At 47.1% G+C, this 22,008-nt stretch overlaps 1 protein-coding gene across 4 annotated transcripts in view; it reads left to right on the top strand.

Annotated features, from left to right (window-relative positions):
* MRAS (muscle RAS oncogene homolog) overlaps positions 1-22,008 on the top strand; it is a 56,676-nt gene that overhangs the window by 18,352 nt on the left and 16,316 nt on the right. For all 4 annotated transcript variants that reach the window (XM_067737701.1, XM_067737699.1, XM_067737700.1 and 1 more), the window contains exon 2: positions 6,993-7,203. In XM_067737701.1, coding sequence (XP_067593802.1) covers positions 7,011-7,203 — 193 coding nt within the window. In that variant the 5' untranslated portion in view covers positions 6,993-7,010. The remainder of the gene's footprint in view (positions 1-6,992; positions 7,204-22,008) is intronic.

Genomic DNA, 22,008 nt, shown 5'->3' with positions numbered 1-22,008 from the left:
ATTAAGTTGGTAGCATCTTTGGGAGAGGCTCTGGGATGACCACTGCCACAGCTCCTATAGTCAGAGAAGATGAAGAATGCCCTATGGGTTACGAGTCACAAAGACAGTCAAGGAAAAGTCCTGTGATGTTGCAAAACTAATGACCGAAAGAATTCTAGGCAGTGCAGCACGACGGTTCCAAGCCTGACCTTCGGTGTCTGATCCATCCACTGCTGATGCCCACGAAATAGTGGGGGTTGTTACTGCCATGTAGCCTCTCCTGGGCACCTCTTCTTCTGGCTAGGACCATGACATCACTTCGGAAGTGGTGCTTGGGGGATGGGGAGCATGGAGAGGCCAGGAAGCCCGTGAGCCCCTTGACAGTGTCTGCAGCCAAAGCCATTTCTTTTACCATGTGCCCACTTAGAAAAATGGGCAGTGTTCTGGCTGTTCTTCTGGGAAACAAGCTCTCTAGAAGCCCTAGAAACTGGGAACTTGGGGAGAAGGCGGCAGATTTGGTAAGAGATAATAACCACTGGGCACTGCTGTTTTGGGGGGCTGCTGGGGCCCACTGCTGTCCTAGGATTTATTACTGTGTTGGGTCCTCCAGCAGCCCTATGCGTTCAGGTGCTCTCAGGGCCATGGATGGGGCAAGCAGGGGTCCAGATCACTAGGCTCTACCACATTGCAGGGAGCCCAGGGGCCCAGCTGCTTTGCACATTAGTGCAAATATGCCCTCACTGGGGGGCCCTCCAGTTTCCCCCACCCCCCACTGGGACTGTAATTACACATTCTTGAGGGTCCTGTTCTGTTTTATAGATGGGGAAACTGAGGCTCCCTGAAGTTAAGAAACTCGCTCCACATCACACAGGGAGTCCGTATCAGAGACACAAGTGGAACTCAAGCTGCCTGGCTGAAGAGTCCAAGGCTATGACTGACGCTCCACCCCAAGCTGCCCCCCTGAGAACAGAGGGGGCTTTGCACAAGGCTTCCCAGGAGGTCTCAGGAACTCCCTCCAAGCACACTTTGAAAATTGCTGGGTGAAAAGGTTATTCTGGGGTCATGGGTCCACCCAGCCCCCACTTCCTAGGGACACGAGCCTACCCCTGTCCGAAGGGAGGGTGTCACGCCCTGCTTATTGGGCCAGTATGGAGTAGTCAGTCAGCGAATACACCCTGAGGTTCCCACGTGTTGGGCCCTGCCTGGCCCTGTGAGAGGTCAAGAGAATGAGGAGACGTGGCTGTTGTCCTCTTGGAGCTCCCCAGTTGCTGGGAAGACGAAATCTGCCATTCAGGAAACAACTTCAAACCAAGCAGGCCTGGTGCTAATCGTGGGGAGAGAAAGGGAGCAAAAGACAGCCACCAAAAAAGTTTATTAGCCGAAAGATGCCTAAAGTTTTCGTATACACGTCATTAAAATCGTCGAGGCAGTGATACTGCCTTTTAGAGAGAAGTTTCCAGTATGAGCCGGGGTTTGGGTTGCTCGGGCACTGGGAAGGGCTCTGGGAGCCGTGGTTGCCATGGGAACCAGCGCTCGGCGCCTCCTCCGCCCAGGGGCTGCGGTTCCAAAAGTTGGTTTCTGAGTGGAGTGGGCTGTCTGGAACCTCGGAGCCATTTCCCATGGAAACAGTGTTCTAACTGATGGGTGACGTTGCCACACGAGCCTATTTAATCTGACTGCAAGGGAGCTGAGGTGGCAGCGGGGCTTCTGATGGGGGCGGGGGAGGAGGCTGGGAACCGCGGAGCCTCAGAGTGGAGGGAGGGAGGGAGACTGTGGGTCCGCCTCTTCTGGGAACAAAGTAAACAGGGCGAGAGAACAAACATTTGAGCACCTTCTTTAAGCTGGGCTCGCCTCATACATTTTAATTTCCCGCTTAGAGCAATCCTGCAAAGGATGATTCTCTAGCCAACTCTATCTTTCAAGTAAAAAAACTGAGGCTGTGAAAGGTTAACTCGCCCAAGGTCGCTCAGCTGGTGGGCAGGAGAGTATCAGGCACGGAAAATTGGTGGCGAGACTTTAAAGGGAGCCCCGGGCCCACCTTATTCCACCCTCCCACCTCGAAGGGGCCATCTATGACCCCCAAATGGTGAAGAACCAGCGTTCTAGAATGATCTCCAAGGTGCCGTCTAGTTGAATAGACTGGAGAGGAGAGGGATGTCCTAAATGGAAACAGTTTGCTCCTTAAGCACCGACCAACATTTTATCCTGTGGTGACTTTCGTCATAGTCTCTGGTGACTTTAAAAATTCTTTCTCCACACCACGTGAGATCAGCCGATTTTGTAGGAGTGTGGTGCACGCCCCTTGGCGTTTTGACTGCCCTCCCTGTTTACAAAGACATCATTTTAGTCAGGGATTATTTCGGGGGAGGTTGAAGACTGGAAAAACATGTGCATGAAGAGAAGATCTGGCCGAGAGCCCTTATAGATTGAGGGGTTTTCTGGACTCATGGTCCCACCTTTGTAAACCTGGGCTCACACTTGCTTCCAGGAAGGGTCTTATCTGTGTGATCCGTCTGACTTGGGAGAAGGAGGGAGACAGTCCCAAGGCCTGGCTGGGAGAGCTGCCCCCGAGCCCTCTGTGTGGGGAGGCCAGTGCTGTGGCTGGTGGGTTGTCTGATGGTTGTTCAGAAAGGCCATTGTTGGGCCCCCAGTTCCTCTAGCTGACGTCTGTCCTTGCTGATGTGGTGCTGGGCCTTGGTGATCCAGGGAGGGACGAGATACATCCCTGCCCTGTTGTGTACAGTAAGTATAGAAAACTTCAAGTGTGGTGGTGGGCTCTGCACCAGGAACTGTGGGGCACGGGGTCGAAGGGGGTGCCTCCCGAGAGGCAATTCTCGGCCTGGGCCTGACCTGTGAAGAGGTGTGCGCTCTCCCCAGGGCCCCAGTAGGAGGTGGGGTGGGCAGAGGGCTCCACAGGACCACAGGGCACACTGGGGAACACAGAGTTGCTTGGGAGAGAGTAGTGTCAGAGGCTGCAACGTGGGTCCCACTGGAGAGGTCAGCGATGGCAGCCAGTGACTGCCTTGAATGTCCAGTGAAGGGGCGAGGACTTGACCCATCAGCCACGGGAAGCACTAAAGGGTTTCTCCCCACGAGGGACCCAGTCCAAGGTTTGTGTTAACCGTGCGTTCTAACCCTGTTCCACTGAGTCTGAGGTGGGAGGGAACCCCAGATTGGCCCCCCGTGGTCTCTCAGGGCCCAACTCCTGAGTGCAGGGCACTGTGAAAGGAAATCAGCCCTCATCTGACCATTTCCTGCCAGCTGCCTTGCTTCGCAAGCAGAGGGCGATTTTTTTCAAGTCCCCAGGTGGTTCTGCTGTGGGTGGTCTGAGCACCGCCTCAAAGGTTGGTCCTCTATCATATTTACTAGTGTATTTCTCATCTTGTTTTATTTTGAGAAGAAAATCAAGGGAAACGGTTTTCCTTCCCGATACCTTCCCACCCACTTAGTATTTTTTTATTCACGTTGCTGCCAGCGAGAAGGGAAGGGAGCTTTCATTTTTATTTATTTTAATTTTTTTTATTGAGGTATAGTTGATTTACAATATTATATTAGCTTCATGTGTACAACATAGTGATTCAAATTTTTTATCGATTATACTCCATTTAAAACTATTATAAAATATTGGCTGTATTCCCTGTGCTATACATCATATCCTTGGAGCTTATTTATTTATTTTTTACATCTTTATTGGAATATAATTGCTTTACAATGGTGTGTTAGTTTCCACTCTATAACAAAGTGAATCAGTTATACATATACATATGTTCCCACATCTCCCTCCTGCGTCTCCCTCCCTCCCACCCTCCCTATCCCACCCCTCCATGTGGTCACAAAGCACCGAGCTGATCTCCCTGTGCTATGCGGCTGCTTCCCACTAGCTATCTATTTTATGTTTGGTAGTGTATATATGTCCATGCCACTCTCTCACTTTGTCACAGCTTACCCTTCCCCCTCCCCGTATCCTCAAGTCCATTCTCTAGTAGGTCTGTGTCTTTATTCCCATCCTACCCCTAGGTTCTTCATGACATTTTTTTTTCTTGATTCCATATATATGTGTTAGCATACGGTATTTGTCTTTCTCTTTCTGACTTCACTTTTTTTTTTTTTTTACGGTACGCGGGCCTCTCACTGCTGTGGCCTCTCCCGTTGCGGAGCACAGGCTCCGGACGCGCAGGCTCAGCGGCCATGGCTCACGGGCCCAGCCACTCCGCGGCATGTGGGATCTTCCCGGACCGGGGCCCGAACCCGTGTCCCCTGCATCGGCAGGCGGACTCCCAACCACTGCGCCACCAGGGAAGCCCGAGCATTTGTATCTTCTTGGAAGGGAGCTTTAAAAACAGCCTCTTTCATAGGCAGACACGTTCACGCTGGCTTAGTGTCACCATCCTCCCCAGGCTAGGACAGCAGTTCATTTTTGTCTCCCTCACCTCCCCTCTGGCCCCTTTGGACCACCAGCTCTGTCACGTGGAAGAGCTCAGTGTGTTGAAGGCTCAGCTTAACCCCACTGTCATCCCCACCTAGGGGGGATGGGGGAACCAGATGCTGGGGCTCAGCTGGCACCTGGTCCTTCTATCCCGCACCAAAGGAGTTATAAATCCCCACTCGAAGGAGAGGGAATCACACATTTTCAGGTGGCCCGAACATTTTATTTGGTGGAAATATTTTTTTTAACATCTTTATTGGGGTATAATTGCTTTACAATGGTGTGTTAGTTTCTGCTTTATAACAAAGTGAATCAGTTATACGTATACATATGTTCCCATATCTCTTCCCTCTTGCGTCTCCCTCCCTCCCACTCTCCCTATCCCACCCCTCCAGGCGGTCACAAAGCACCGAGCTGATATCCCTGTGCTATGTGGCTGCTTGGTGGAAATATTTTAATACTGTTCAGCTTTTCTGATACACAAATAGAACACATGCTTGTTGTAGAAAATTGAAAATCTGAGAAAGTGTCCCTAAGTCTCCTGTAGAGACAGCTACGTGCCAATCCTCTCTATGCCTAGAACCACCCTAGACATGTAGATTCATAGATGGTAGCTTCATGGAAGTGTAATCATATGTACTTGCTGTTTTGCAGACTGGCTTTTTTTTTTCCCATGTATATTATAAACCTTTTCTAGGCTAGGGAATATCGTCCTTCTGAATGGCCATATAGTATTGCATTGTATGGATAAATTTTTCTTTAACTTGCCCCCCAGTATTTAAGTTATTTCCATTTTTACCCCTGTTCTTAACATCTTTGTACACTTGTCTGATTACCTCCTTAGACTACATTCTCACATGTGGTATAGCTTTGAGAGAGGATATGTCTGTTTTAAATTTTGATGTATTTATGCAAGTGTATTATTCTCAGTCCAGTTTGGACAGATTTACATTCTCACCCACAACGTGTGAAAGCGCCTACTTTCCCTGCCACTGCAGGGAAACCCTAAATGTCAACATCAAGCTTCAGTAACTGCAAAAGATTATGCAATGACTCTCGCCTATAGCCCCATGCAAATCAGCGTGGCCACATAACCTACATTTGTGTCTAACGTCCCTTCTGTTGAAATCTAGAATGGAGGACTCTTTTAGAGCTAAGAACAACTGTGAAAACCCAGCCCTTTAATCTATTACGTAAGGAAACTATGGCTCAGTCAGTGGCCTTCCCGAGCAGCAGTGATTGCACACAGGACACACAGTTCGTTGTCCCCTGGCATGCTGCCGGCCCCCCTACCCTTCTATGAGTCCTGAAGCTACCCAGGAATGGCCCTACCAGAGGTGGTTTGTGCGTTTCCCTAGTTAGCATCTTAGGTCCCTGGCAACACCCTCAAATTGTTCTTTAGGTGACTCTCCTCCCTCATCCCGCACCAGTGTTTAGCCTTCGGTGCTGTCAACCTCCTCCTTCTGGAAACCCTGGGCTTCCATCACCGTGACAGATCCTGGTTTCCCTCCGATTTTTCTGAATGCTCCTTCCATGCTCTCTGCCCGCCTCTCCTCCTTGGTACTTTGTGATGCAGTTTCCAAAGTCACTCTTCACTTCTCTGCCATCACCTCTACACAGTCAGTCCTTATCTGTTCAGGCTCAGTTGCTCTTTAGGATCCTGGTCGCATATTTCCAGCCCCTGCCTAGTCAGCTTAGCTCAACGTTTCTCAGCCTTGGCACTGTGGACATTTTAGGGTGGTTAATGATGGGTTCTGGGGGTGTTTTCCTGGGCATTATATGATCTTTAGCAGCATCCCTGACCTCTGCTGACTAGACGCTGGTAGCACCCACTTGGTTTTGGCAACCAAAAATATTTCCAGACATTGCAGGTATCCCTGGGGGACAAAATTGCCCCTGGTTGAGAACCACTGCCTTAACTGGACTCAATGTCATCAAAATAAAACTTATCCCTGATCCTCCTCTTCTTCCTCCCCAACTAAAAGAGGGGTTGACCAGATGTCACGAGAGTCTGACACGACTTTCTGCATGATAGAGGCCAAGGAGATCAGATAACAGAGCCAGGATCACAGAATTCTGAGAGTTGGAAGGGGCTCAGAGACGCTGAGCTCAGCTGTGCTAAGCTGTTGTGACTGTCTTTTCCTTTAAGCTCAGACAGCCTCCCATTCTTCTCAGCACCACAGTCCAATGACCAGAGTTGATGTGAAAGGCCAACCTCCTTGCCCTCCCTGCTCAGACTAACGCCCACGTGTTTAACTGTACAGGACTAGGGCGGAATTTGATGGTGGAAAAACTTGGTTGACATGGCCTTTGGCTGGTTAAAGGCCGTGTGGCATGATATCCCCAAGACCGGGCCTGGCACATAGTTGACATTCAGTAAATGGTTGAATAAATCATTTTAACAGTTATTGTCTCTGGGTGAGGGACCTGGGGTAGCACTTTTCTCTTGCATGTCTTCATTTTCAAAACTTTCTACAACTGGGAGTATTTGTTACTCTGTAAGAAAGGAGGAAGCCCCGTGAATATTTTCCCCTGAGTCAGAGAAGAAGAAGTCCCCTGTCTCATTCCACCTATCTTGCCTCCCCAGGTCTGACCTACCAGCAACATGGCGACCAGTGCCGTCCCCAGCGACAACCTCCCCACGTACAAGCTGGTGGTGGTGGGAGACGGGGGTGTGGGCAAGAGCGCCCTCACCATCCAGTTTTTCCAGAAGATCTTTGTGCCTGACTATGACCCCACCATCGAAGACTCCTACCTGAAGCATACAGAGATTGACAACCAGTGGGCCATCTTGGACGGTGAGACGCGATGCAGCCCTGCCTGTGGGTGGGGCGTTACGCGGGGGTCAGGGAAAGTCGATAGGCTTCAGCAGGGCATGCCAGTTTCTTCTGTGTTGCCATTATGGGATGGTTGGTATAAGGCTGTGTATGTTTTCCAGGGTGAATTCTGAACAACTTTGTGGAAACCAAAATGTGTATTCGACAAAGAGGCAAGGCTAGAATCAAGCCAACTCAGTGATGTCATGTTTATTTCTCTCTCATCAGAAGCTCTGATTAACATTTATAGATGTCTCTAGCTAATTAAAAAGGGGGAAATCAATTTTTTCTCTTAATAAACATAGTTTATTTGAAAACTGTCCCTGGGGTGGGGTGGGGAGTCTTGCATCTGACATTGTGTTTCTAGTTTAGTCTAAGTTGGTCTGGAGTAGCAGTTCTCAAAGTGTGGTAGCCAGACCAGCTGCAGGGGCACCAGCAGGAAACTTAATCGGAAATGAAAACCCTCAAGCCCTACCAGTTCAGAAATTCTGAGGGTGGGGCCCAGCAACCTGTGTTTTAACAAGCCCTTCAGGTGATGAAGTTAGAGAACCACTGTTCTAGATTCTTACTGATTCTTACTTTATACCATCTCAGTCTCGAAACAAAGAGCCATTAATCATAGAATGTCATTCTATGACATTTGAAAACCACGGGGATACAAGTCCTCTCTCAGACATGGGATTTGCAAATGTTTTTTCCTAGTCTTTGGCTTGTTTTTTATTCTCTTAACAGTGTCTTTCAAAGACGAGAGTTTTTAATTTTGATGAAGTTCAGTTTATCCGTTTGTTCTTTTAGGTGACTCTCCACCCCGCTTCGTGTTGTGTCTGAGAAATCTTTGCCTGACCCAAGGTCACAAAGGTTTTCTCCTATGTTTTCTTTTAGAAGTTTAATGGTTTTAGGTTTTATATTTAGGTTTATGATCTATCCTGAATTAATTTTTGTATATGGTATGAGGTATGGGACAAAGTTCATCTTTTTGGTATATGGATATGCAGTTGTCCCAGCACTATTTGTTGAAAAGATTGTCCTTTCCCTACTGAATTGCCTTTTTTGTACCTTTGATGAAAATTGATTGTCCATATATTCTGTTTGATCTATTGTCTGTCTTAACACCAACAGCACACTGTCTTGGTACCTGTAGCTTTATAATAAGTCTTGAAATCAGGTACTGTTAAATCTCCAACTTCATTCTTTTTCAAAGTTGTTTTGGCTAGCCTAGGTCCTTTGCATTTCCGTATGAATTTTAGAATCAGTTAAATTCTAAGATTCTAGATTTTGATTGAGATTGTGTTGATTCATATTCGTATGGATGAATATGAGGAGAATTGACATCCTAACAATGTTGAGCCTTCCGACTCACGAACACAGTATCTCTCTCCCTTTATTTAAGTCTTCTTTAATTCGCTTATCAATTGTTTTGTAGTTTTGAGTGCATAGGCCTTTTACATATTTTGTCAGATTTATACTTACCTCTGTATTATAAATGATACTGTTTTTTTAATTGCAGTTTTCAATTGTTTATTGCCAGTATATAGAAATACAATAGAATTTTATATATTGTAACTTGCAGCCTTGCTAATTACGTATTAGTGCTAGTGGCTTTTTTATAGGTTCTATTAGGTTTTCTGCAGAGATGATCATGTCTGTGAGTAAAGATAGTTTTACGTCTTCCTTTCCAATCTGGATGACTTCTGTTTCGTTTTCTTGCCTTATTTCATTGACTTAAAGACATACTTGTCTTGTTCTTGATCTTCAGGAGAAAGCTTTCAGTCTTTCAGCATTAAGTATAACATTAGCTGTAGGGTTTTTATAGATGCCCTTTATCACGTCAAGGAAGTTGCTTTCTATTCCTAGTTTGCTGAGAGTTTTTTATCAGGAATGAATGTTATGAATGACATTGAATGTTATCAGGAATGTGATATTGTCAAATGCTTTTTCTGTGTCTATTGAGATAATCATATGGGTTTTTCTTTTTTAGTCTTTAATATGGTAAATTACGTTGATTAGTTTTTCTAATGTTAAACCAAGATTGTATTCCTGGGATAAACCCCACTTGGTCATGATATATTATCTTTTTATATATTGTTGGCTTTGATTTGTTAAAAGTTTTTTAGAATTGTTGCATCTATGTTCTTTTTTTTTTAATAAATTTATTTTATTTATTTTATTTTTGGCTGCATTGGGTTCTCGTTGCTGTGCACAGGCTTTCCCTAGTTGTGGCAAGCAGGGGCTACTCTTCGCTGCGGTGCACAGGCCTCTCACTGCGGTGGCCTCTCTTCATCTCGGAGCACAGGCTCCAGGCGTGCAGGCCTCAGCAGTTGTGGCACGTGGGCTCAGTAGCTGCGGCTCACGGGCTCTAGAGCACAGACTCAGCAGTTGTGGCGCACGGGCTTAGCTGCTCTGCGGCATGTGGGATCCTCCTGGACCAGTGCTCAAACCCGTGTCCCCTGCATTGGCAGGCCCACTCCCAACCACTGTACCGCCAGTGAAGCCCCATCTGTGTTCTTGAGAGATGTTGGTCTGTAGTTTTCCTGTAATGTCTGAGTAATTCTGGCTTTATAGAATGACTTGGGAAGTATTCTCTCTTTTTCAATTTTCTGGAAGAATTTCAATGACATTGGTATTACTTCGTCCTTAAATGTTTGGTAGAATTCACCTATGAAGACATCTGGGCTTGGAGTTTTCTTAGTGGGAAGGTTTTTAACTGCAAATTCAATTTCTTTAATAGATATAGGGCTATTCAGGTTATCTATTTCTTCTCCAGTGAGCTTTTGTAGTTTGTGCCTTTCAGAAACTTGGTCGTTTCATCAGAGTTATCAAATTTATTGGCATCAAGTTCATAATATTCTCTTATTATCTTTTTATATTCCGTAGGATTTGTAGTGATGTTACATCTCTCATTTTTGATATTGGTAATTTGTGTCTTCTCTTTTTTCCTAATCAGGCTGGCTAGAGATTTGAAAATCAATGCCATTGATTTTCACAAAGAACCAGTAAATTGATTTTTCCCATTTAATTCTATTGATTTCCATTCTTTTTTTTTTTTTTTTTTTTTTTTTTTTTGCGGTACGTGGGCCTCTCACTGTTGTGGCCTCCCCCATTGCGGAGCACAGGCTCCGGACGCGCAGGCTCAGCGGCCATGGCTCACGAGCCCAGCCGCTCCGCGGCATGTGGGATCTTCCCGGAGCAGGGCACGAACCCGTGTCCCCTGCATCGGCAGGCGGACTCTCAACCACTGCGCCACCAGGGAAGCCCGATTTCCATTCTTATGTTTAGTGTTCCTTTTGCCTTCCTACTTTGGATTTAATTTGCTCTAATTTTTCTAACATCTTAAAGTGGAAGCTGATGTCATTGATTTGAACATTTCTTTAATAAGATATTCATTTTGGTGCTATAAATTCCCCCTAACCACTCATTTAGCTGTATCCCACAAATTTTAATATGTTGTGTTTTCATTGCCATTAGGTTAAAAATACTTTCCAAGTTCCCTTTTTATATCTTCTTTGACCCTTAGGTTATTTAGAAGTGTATCATTTAGTTGCAACTATTTAGGAATTTTCCAGAGATCTTTCTGTCATCGATTGCTATTTTAGTTTCATTGTGTCAGAAAACATACAATATATTATTTGAATTCTTTAAAACTTATTGAGGCTCGTTTTATGACTCAGGATATGGTCTATCTTGGGAAATATTCCATGTGCACATGAAAAGAATGTGTATTCCACTCTGTTGGGTGGGGTGTTCTACGAATGTCAACCAGATCAAGCTGGTAGTGTTCTCTAAGTCTTCTGTATCCTTACTGATCTTCTGTCTACTTGTTTTGTCAATTATTGAGAGAGGGGTGTTGAATTTCACAGTTTAATTGTGGACTTGCCTATTTTTTTCCTTTTAGTTCGATCAGTTTTTGCTGCATGTATTTTGACACTCTGTTGTTAAGTGCATAAATGTTTAGGCTGGATCATCCTCTTGATGAACTGACCTTTTTATTATTATAAAATGACATTCTTTATCCCTGGGTTTCAACACTGTGGCCTAGAAGCTCTCTCAGGGCAGTAAGCTGGGAAGCTGAACGTTCATAGGTGCCTTTCCCTGTTTTTCGTTCGTTTGTTTTGGCCGCGGCCTGCAGGATCTCAGTTCCCCAGCCAGGGATTGAACCCAGGCCACAGCAGTGAGAGCCCAGAATCCTAACCACTAGGCACCAGGGAACTCCCATGCCTTCCCCTCTTTTGTATCCCATCTCTCAGGGGTCACCATCCTTTGTTGCCTGATGTCCAGTGTCTTGAAATCCAGTTTCCTATATTTTGTCTGTTTTTTGGTTGTTTAGGTGAGAAGGTAAATCTGACCCCCAGTACTTCATCTTGGCCAGAACCAGAACCAAATCATCACTCTAAAAAAATAGAACAACTTTGTGTATATACACTTTAAAAGGGCAAATATTATGGTATTTGAATTTGATTTAATTAATTTTAAAAAGCATCCCTTAGGGTTTGTCTGCCGCCCTGGAACCGTTCCACCAGGTGCCAAGCATATTCTCACGTCAGGGATTTGTGTCTGGTGTTCTCTCTGCCCAGCACGTTCTTCCTGCAGAAAGACAGTCTCCTTCATTTAGCTCTCCGTTCAAGTGTCCCTTTGTCTGAGAGGTCTTCCCTACACTAGTACTCACCCCACCCCTGTCACTTCTGTCCCCTTGCCCAACTGTTTTTCTTTATTCTGCCTTTTACTGTTGAACATATATTTATATGTGTTCAATATATTTTTCTGTTTGTTTGAGTTTTTGTCACTCCCCACTAAAAAGTAAATTTATGAGAGCAGGGACTTTATTTTATTTACTGCTACATTCTCAACATCTAGAATACTGCTGGGCTCATAGTAGGTCCTCAGTAAATGTCCGTGGAATGAGTGAACGAATGAGTCCTGAGCAATATATGTGCAATCATAGGTTTGATGTGCTAGCTATATTATTTGCCAACTGACATCAAAATAAATATATATAACCATTAAAATTAAAAACATTTATGCACTTTCTAAAATCATCTCATGCATCACCCATTTGAATATACACCACTCTTTGGGATATACTGAGTTAAATAAATGTAAGCAGTTTCTTTACTGCAGGGCTTGAAAGAACCTTCAATATACAAACATACGTTATAAGTATATTGGAAGAATATATTATCCTTAGGGTTTCCCAAAGGACCATTTTTTTGCACATCATTCTGGGCTAGTTCCACAGAAGACATTCTGAAAAGCATTGCATAATGCATATGTAAGAGAGTAACGTCATGCCTGGTTCAATAAATATTATTTCTATCTACTGCCATATTAACTTTTCTAACTTTTTTTTTTAATGATGGAGATTTTTTTAATGTTTGTTTATTTATTTATTTATTTATTTATTATTTATTTGGCTGCACCGGCTCCTTAGCACATGGCTCCTGAGTTGCTGCAGGCGGGCTCCTTAGTTGCGGCGCATGGGCTTCTTAGTTGTGGCATGCAGGCTCCTTAGTTGTAGCATGCGAACTCTTAGTTGTGCCATGCGTGTGGAATCTAGTTCCCTGACCAGGGATTGAACCCAGGCCCCCTGAATTGGGAGCATGGAGTCTTAACCACTGTGCCACCAGGCAAGTCCCTCTAACATTTTTTAAAAGTAACTTTGGATATTAGATTACCCAAGGTTGTTTCTAGAAAAAGATTTTTTTTTCCTCAAGGGTGGTTTTAGGAAGATTTGGGGATGACATTTATAGCAGTGGAGGAAGCATGGCCACAGCATTACTTTATAAGTGTGAATTTGCAGAGCTTGTGTTCTGAAGCTCCTGGGCTCCCCTTAGGTGCTACGCCTCTGATCCTGCCCCCAGAATCAGGCCTGATTTAGGGCATTGCCCACCCAGGCCTGCCTCAGGAGTAGGTACTGGATTCCCAGATTAGCACACTTCTCTACTCAATTAGGTCTTGTTTTAAGAAAAGAAAGGCTTAAAGCATTACAGCTAAATACTAATTAGTCTGGCATTTAAAAGGTTGTCCCATATTTGGGGAACTTTAATCAAAGGCTGGTTGTATTAGGCTTGCGTGTAACTCTGACCCCTACTGGGGCTGAACTCTTCTGGGGTTGTTGGCTGCCCTGGGATGGACGGGACTACCCGTGACATCCTTCTTCCCTGGAGCCCACAGCATCCTGGGGGAGGTGCTAAGCCTGGGATGCCTGCCAAGCACTCTGAACTCTGGGGTTTCTCTTCTTCCAAATTCAGAAAGAGAAAAACATGGCAGCGTGATAATGATGATGAACAGGAGGAGACAATAATGATATCTGTTGGGCAGTTACTGTGTGGAAGGCCCGTGCTATGTACTGTTCATCCTTACAAACACTATTGTGGTAGCTACTTTTGTTATCACTATAAAAATAAAGCACGGAGGGAGTCACACAGCCAGCAATGGTTTCAACTTCCCTTTGTCTCCTGTACTCTCCGTCAGTGTGGCTGGGTGGGAAAACCTCTCCCACCTCACACAGTTGGTCCCTGCACCTCTGGGAATGGAGCTGAAATCCCAGGGAGAAGGGGGCCTGGCCTGGACTATCAGGGTCGGCAGACACACACACCTGCCCTTCCAGCTCCTTGCCCAAGGTCTTCAGAGGACCAGGGGCTCCAGTTCTGATCTGAATCTCAGAGCAGAGATGCTCAAACTTGCTCAGGGGGCCTTCTCTGTGGTTTCCATACTGAAGAGTCTCAGTCTTCCCACTTACAAACCTATTTCTTGTTGTCTTTCAAGGAGTCTCATTGCCCTGGTGCTCGCAGAATCTAAAAGACAGGAGATGGCCGACCTCAGGGGCCAGCAGCCAGGTTCCCCAGTGTCTGTGGGGCCCCCCAACATTGGAGCAAGCCTGCTCTGTGTTCTTTCCCACAAGGGTTTGGGACCTTTGTCTCACCTTGCAGTGTTAAGGGCCCAACTCTGGGGGCATCGCCTCCTCATCATCTGGGCCCCACCTCTGCGCTGTGGGGCTGCATCGGCTCCCCATCTCCCTCTTCGGGGGTCTGTGGCTTTGGACCCCATCACCCTGTCTGTCAGCTGTATGACTCCCCGTACCCCAGTTCTCCGGCTTCATGAATCAGGAAGACCCGAGCCTTAGTCAAAGTCCTGGAGGTTTTTTTGTTGTTGTTGTTGTTGTTTGCGGTACGCGGGCCTCTCACTGTTGGGGCCTCTCCCGTTGCGGAGCACAGGCTCCGGACGCGCAGGCTCAGCGGCCATGGCTCACGGGCCCAGCCGCTCCGCGGCATGTGGGATCTTCCCGGACCGGGGCCCGAACCCGCGTCCCCTGCATCGGCAGGCGGACTCTCAACCACTGCACCACCAGGGAGGCCCAGAGTCCTGGAGTTTTGTGTTTGTTTTTGTTTTTTTTGTGGTAAAATATACGTAATGTAAAACTGACCATCTTAAGCATGTTTAAGTGGACAGTTCTGTGGCATTCAGTACATTCATATTGTTCTGCAACCATCACCCCCATCCATCTTCAGAACATTTGCATTTCCTCCAGCTGAAACCCTGTACCTGCCAAACAAGAGCTCCCATTTCCCCATAAGCCCCAGCCCCCGGCAACCCCCATTCTACTTTCTGTCTCTATGGTTTTGACTACTCTAGGGACCCTGTACGGGTGGAATCATACAATATCCGACTGTGACTGTCTTATTTCACTTACCACATGGTTCACCCATGTTATAACATGTGCCAGAATTCCCTTCCTTTTTAAGACTGAATAATATTCCACTTTATGCACCTACCACATTTTGTTGAGCCTCTCATCCGGCAATGGACATTTGCATTTTGGCCATCGTGAACAAAGCCGCTGTGCACGTGGGCATACAGATATCTGCTCCAGTCCCTGCTCTCACTTCTTTTGTCTTGGAGTGCTTGCCTGCCTGTTCTTCCAGTCTGTTTGGAGCTGGAAGGCTCCTGAGCGCTGTGGTATCAGCCCCCTTTACTTTACACCTGAGGAAACTGCAGTGCAGATGGAGAAGTGACTGCCGGGCTCAGACATCTCTAGAGGCAGAGCCAGGCCTAGGGCCTCCTCACTCTGCCAAGTGCGTCCCATCCTGTCAGCCTGCCTCCCACTCTGGCCCAAGCCTCAGTCCTGCAGGGTAGGATGTTGACCAGATCTTCTGCCCACTTAACAATCTGGGCCTTCCCACCCACATGGCTGCCAGCCCCGCCCTCTGCCCAGCCAGCCTCTGGAAGCTGGCATCTTTCTTCCATCGACAGAGGACGGTGGCCTTGCGGACACCCCTTCCCACCTAGGGGCTCTTGGGCCCCGCTCTGCAGCCACTCTGTCCCCGGCAAGGGCTCAGTCTCTGCAAAGAGTGAAAACCCTGGCTCCCCTCCTGCACCCTCAGAAGCTGGGACGTTTCCACCCTGGCTTCTGCCCAAACCGCAGACACAAGTGCTGTTGTCTTCACGGAGGGGCCTGGACCTGGCTTTTCCCCGAACACTTGAATCCACATTCTTTCTGGGGAGGTGGGGGGAGGAGGACGTGGGTAGGGCAGCAAGAGGACAGGAACACTTAATGAGAGTTTTTTCTGAGCTGGGGGCTTTGCATGGTGGGCTCTATGCTCAGCAGCCCTTAGGCCAACTTCAGAGTAGACCCCTCCTTGTGGCCCCCACTAAGAGGGGGGTATGGGCAGAGCTGGCCGTCCTTCCACCCGTCCTCCCACCCATCTTCCCCTTTCCCTGCCCACAGTGATGTGGGAGGGATTTCCCTCTTTCTTTTCCTTTCTGAGGGAGCATGGCCGCTGGCCTGAGATTATGCAACTCAGCCCCGCAGGCCTCTCTGCCTGACCCTTCATCTCACCTCCATCAGCCATCCCTGCTTGAATGCTTCCAGTGACGCAGAGCTCACTGATCTCCAAGGTGCCTGGGGCGGTGCTTGCTGGTAGAAAGCCCTTCCTGACCCTGAAGCCTGGTCGCTGTCGCTCCTTCCGCCCTCAGCAGTGTTAGCAGCTACTGCTGGACAGCTGCGGGAGCAGAAGGTCTGCGTTCCCAGGGGGAGGGCTCTTGGGGACACAGGGTAGCAGCGGTGGCAGCAATTTTCCGATGGTACCGAAGTATTTTACCATTTCACCCACTGGTGCAGTAACACTGGTGTGTACTGGCCGAAGAGCAGCTGTGCTCACCTGTAAAGTGAAGACACTAATCTCAATTTAGCAGGATTGCTACAAGGATGAAATAAAGCAATCCCCGTGAAGCACTCAGCACAGGGTCCGGCCAGTACGCAGCAGTACTACTGTTGAGATACATGTATATGTATAACTGAATCACTTTGCTGGACACCTGAAACGAACACAACAGTGTTAATCAACTATACTCCAATATAAAATAAAAAGTTCAAAAAAAAAAGAAACATCACAGATTGTAAGCTCCTTCAGGAGAGAGCCTTTGCCCACCATTGTATCTCTGGTGCCAGCAGCGCCTATTGGGTGCTTAGTTATTGTTTGTTGAGTGACGGAGGGAACGCAGCACCTTGTGCAGCTCAGCACGTAGAAAGCCTCGGTAATGCTTTTGTTACTAGGGCTGTTCTAATATGATTTATATTCAGAGAGTGGCTTGGTGCTTTCAAGAATAGGTCCTATCACATGTGCAGATGAGGGGTCACTGACCCATCTGCCTGCATCTGGGGAGGTCCAGAGTGAGGCTTGATCCCCTGACGTGGAGCTTCCACCTCTCCCCGCCAGTGTTGTGTGGATCGGTCCCCGAGACTTATGTATGTGGGACTGTTCACTAGTTCATTCTAGAAATACTTCTGGGCACCTGTTGCTGTCTTTGGGGCGCTTTGCGTGCAGCAGTTGGCAAAGCTAGGGCCCTGCTCTCATGAAGCTTCTGGTAGAATGGGGGAGACAGGGCATAAACAAATATGTACTGTGTCAGGTGGTGATGAATGCTGTGAAGGAGAATGAGGCAAGGTAGAAGGGAATAGACAGTGAGGACGGGGTTGCTATCTTATCTGTGCCCATTAGGGAAGGCCTTCCCGATGAGGTGGTGTTGGAACAGAGACCTGAAGGGAAAAGCTGTGCCTGTACCTGGGGGGAGAGAATCTTGGACAGAGGATCAGGTGCAAAGGTCCTGAGGCAGGGATGTGTTTGGGGAATAGCTAGGAGGCTAGAGTGCAGAGGAAGTGAGAGAGAAGCTAATAGGAGACATCAGGGAGATAGCTAGGGAGCAGTGATCTTCTAGGGCCTTGTAGGGAAATAAGCCACTGGAGGGTTTTGAGCAGAGGACGGGCATGGTCTGACTGATGTTTCAAAGGCTCACTCTGGCCGTGGTGTGGACAATAGACCAGAGAGGAGCCAGGGCAGAACTAGGGAGACCAGTTAAGAGGCTCCTAATGGTAGACTAGGGCATCGATAAAGGAGGTGGTGAGAAGGAGAGTCTGGATGTATTTTAAGGAGGAAGTAACAGAATTTGTCGATGGAGTATGTGGGATGGGGTAGGAGTATGGAGGGAAGAGCCTTTGACCTGGACAACGGGTAGAATAGAGTTACGTTTATCAAGATTAGGAAGACTGATAAATCAACTATACTTGAATGAAATAAATTTTTAAAAATATTTTAAAGTAAATTTTTTAAAAAAGGTTAGAAAGACTGGTAAAAGCAAGTTTGAGAGAAAAATTAAGAGTCTAATTCTGGATGTGTGAAATCTGAGATGTCTTTCACACATACAAATAAAAGTCAAACCAGCACCTGGGGTCTGAGTCTGGAGTAAGGGGAGGTGTGCAGGCTGGAGATGGAAACTTGGGAGTTGCCACATGAAGCCATGAGACAGGAGACCTCTGAGAAAGTGAACGTGTTTAGAGACGGGGTCCCGGGATTGAGCGCAGCGACCCACTGATGCTCAGAGAGTGATTAGGGTCAGAGAAGAAGCAAGATAGAGTGACATACCAAGGCCAAGTGCAGAAGGCTCTTCAAAAAGGAGGGAACCATCAAGTGCATCAGATGCTGGTGAGTGATCCAGTGGGATGAGGACCACGAAGTGTCCACTGGATTTAGTGACACGGAGGTCATGGTGACTTGACAAGCTCAGCTTTGATAGAGTGGCCTGATAACAGTGGGTTCAAGAGAGTGGAGAGGGGGAGGGAGGGAGACGCAAGAGGGAGAGATATGGGAACATATGTATATGTATAACTGATTCACTTTGTTATAAAGCAGAAACTAACACACCATTGTAAAACAATTATGCTCCAATAAAGATGTAAAAAAAAAAGAGAGAGAGTGGAGGAGAGGAAGGGCAGGCAGTAAAAACAGATCAGTCAAGGAGTGTGGCTGTAAAGAGGACGAGAGAGATGCACGGCAGCTGGAAGGTGTGAGGTCAAGGGGAGGGGTTTTTTATTTTTAAGTTTTTCTTCTTTATCTTTGTTCATTTCTTTTAAGGTGAAAGAAATTATACCATGTTTACATACGGATGGAAATGAACCGATAGGGAAACGGATGATGCAGGAGGGGGAGGAGACAAAATAGCAGCAATGTGCTTCCATGGGTGACAGGGGACGGGATCCAGTGGGCAGCTGGAGGGATGATGGTCTTGGACAGGAGTAGGCCGGGGCGTCCACCGCAGAGAGGGGAAGGCGGAGCACGCATTTCAGAGAAGGGAGGTGGGTTTTTTCCCTCAAAATTTAGATATAATTCACGTGTAAAATCCCCCCCTTTTAAAGTGTACAGTTCAGCGGCTGATAGTATATACACAAAGGTGTGCAATCACAAACTGCTGACAGATGTCACAGATCAGCGAGCCCTGGGATCACCACTGTCTCATCCTCGACATTTTCGTCACCCTCCAGGAAACTCACACCCATTATCCGTCATTCCCCCCACCTTCCCCTCCCCCCAGTCCCCAAGCCACTCATCTCCTTTCTGTCTTTATGGATTTTCCTATCCTGGACATTTCACATATGTGGAATCATATAACATGTGACCTTTGTGTCTGGTTTCTGTCCCCTAGCACAGTGCTTTCAAGGTTCATCCATGTTGTAGCATGTCTCAGGATTTCATTCCTTTTTACGTGTGAATAATATTCTAGTACAGTTGATCCTCGAACAACGTGGTGGTTAGGGGTGTCGACCTCCCTCGCAGTTGAAAATCTGCTTATAAGTTTTGACTTCCCCCAAACTTAACTACTAATAGCCTGCTACTGATCAAAGCCTTTACCAAAAACATAAACTGTCGATTAGTGTGTATTTTATACGTTACATATATTATATACTGTATTTTCACAATAAAGTAAGCTAAAGAAAATGTTACTAAGCAAATCATAAGGAAGAGAAAATACATTTACAGTACTGTATTTATCAATACCATAAGTTTATGTCATCTGTTTATATCTGTCTGTCAGTACCTACATCACTTTTGTCTTATAGGATACAAAGCACTGTAGATATTATATGTGTTACTAACACTAAACATCAAAAATGAAAGGATACTGTGAAAAAGAAGTTCATATTTATACACAGGTATAATGATTCATGCATTGATAACAAAGAAGCAGCGACATGAGCACTTTATGGTAGCCTAGTGTAACCGATACAGCTGTTTCCCAGTAGCCTAGCTTTAACACTAATGAATGAATCGTTGTAAAGTTTTTACAGCATACAGTATTACAGTCATATTCATAATACAGTACTGGAAACACTGTTACTTTTTTTTAGAAACCACTTACTCGTGATGATAGACTCATATGCAGTTTCTCTAATTACAAGCTGAGGAGGGGAAGAGACATACTCTGCAGTTACGTAATTCTTTGAAAGCAAAGTTATAAAACAATAAGAAAACTAACAGATTAGTAATTTTAAATATCACTCACCTTATGCCTAATGTAAGGATAGGCCATCCACTTCAATACAAGTCTTGCACACGATGTTCTACACATATATTTTTGTATATTTATTGAAAAGAATCCCTGTATAAATGGTATAAATAGACCTGCTCAGTTCAAACCCATGCTGTTCAAGGGTCAGCTGTATATGGAGGGACGACATTTCGTTTATCCATTCATCAGTTGATGGACACTTGGGTTGTCTCCGCTTTGGGTCTATGATGAATAATGCTGCTGTGGGCATTGGTGTGCAAGTTTTTGTGCGGACATGTGTTTTCAGTTCTCTTGGGTACACCCCTGGGAGCGGAATTGCTGGGTCCTGTGGTAACTCTGTTTAACATTTTGAGGAACTGCCAAACTGTTTTCTAAAGTGACTGTATCATTTTACTTTCCTCACCTGCAGTGTATGAGGCTTCTGCTGTCTCCAAGGCGGGTTGGTTTGGAAAGTTGTGGAGTTTAGCTCCTGATAATCTGTTTCTGATCCTCAGCTGGGGGTGGAGGCTTGAGGAGAGAGGAAGCGGTGGGAAATGGTGGCCTGGGAATGGAGGGACTGGATGGGGATGTGTTTAGATTTACTGGGTGTTCTAAGGGTGCCCTGCGAGCTGCTCTAAGGGAACCAGGCCAGCTCAGCCGAGCTCTCTCCTCCTGGCTCCACGTGGCTGCCCAGGGGCAGATGTGGAGTAGGTGAACGGTTTGGGGTGACCAGGTGGGGGTGGGGGGAGGAGGCATAGCCTCCAGGACTTTGTCTTCCATCCCCACAAACCTCAGGTGTTCCGTCCTCACCCCTCCTTTTAGGCCTGCCCCTCTTCACAGGCCTTGGGGACACTGCTGCCAGCTCCTCACTCAGGGACTGGCAGAGCCAGGCCGGGACCCAGGCCCCCACCTGTCTCTGGGATGCTCCTGGGTCCCTGGTTACACAGGTGAGCCCCGCTGCTGCTCTTTCCCCTCTTTCTTCTCTTCCCTCCCTGAGAGCAACATGGAGGTGGGGTGCGGGGAGGTCCAGGCTCCTCTAAGAATCCCACAAAGCCATGGATCCCCTCCCTGAAAGGGTGTGCACCCACACATGCAATGTGCCCACCAAGTCCATGAATCTGTGGACCTCATGGAAACGTCTCCCAAGACCTCCCCCACTTTACCCCACTCCTGCAGCTGCAGCGGTATGGTCATGAGAACAAGTGTCCCCTGGGGCCGGTGGCCAGCACTTTTCCCCTGGGGTCAGCTAGTCAAGGTTGGGGCCACTGCCAGAGGAAATCTTCCCCCATCGCCAGGGAGCCAGCTGGCGCCTGCCATGGGATTTTAGCTCCCTCCCCTTAGAGCGGCCTGGCTCCCACACTGGGCCAGCACTTTGGAGAAGGAGAAAGCGGCCCTTTTTCTGGGAACAGTGCCTGGTCGATGCATCCAGCCCTCTGCCCGGCACCCAGCCTACCCCATACACACCCTCTCCCAGAAAGGGGAGGCTTCATCACTATTGACCCTCAACTAGGTGGCATTTCTTAATGGGAGTCTTTTCTTAGGAAGAGCACAGGCTTCGCTGCCTGACTGCCCTGTAAAATGGGCACATCCCTCCTGCCTTGCACAGTGGGCCCGTGCATGAGAGGGGTATAGAAAACACCACGCATGGTCCTTGGAGGCATATTATCTCCAGAAATGGTCATCTGTGTTGCTTCATGTTCCAGAACCCTTACTTCACCCTGAAGGGTGAGTTATAGGACTTCAAAAGTCTGTTTTTAGTGGTTTCCCTTACAGCTGGCGTGAGCTGCTTGAACACAATAACTGCATTTCCTGTAGCGTGCGTGCGATTTGTCCAGTCATTCTGTAAATATTTTTTGAGCCCTTCATTGGGTGCTGAAGCTTTTGGGGGACCCAGGGAAATGAAAGCCAGACTCCCACGCTCTGGGGCTCCACCACCTGGTGGGGAGCTGAGCCCGGCCTAGAGGCACAGTC

The sequence above is a fragment of the Pseudorca crassidens genome, chromosome 5 (genome assembly GCF_039906515.1).
Source record: "Pseudorca crassidens isolate mPseCra1 chromosome 5, mPseCra1.hap1, whole genome shotgun sequence".
NCBI classification, from domain to species: Eukaryota; Metazoa; Chordata; class Mammalia; order Artiodactyla; family Delphinidae; genus Pseudorca; species Pseudorca crassidens.
The sequence above is the reverse complement of the archived record's forward strand: the minus strand, read 5'-3'. Positions and strand labels throughout refer to the sequence as shown.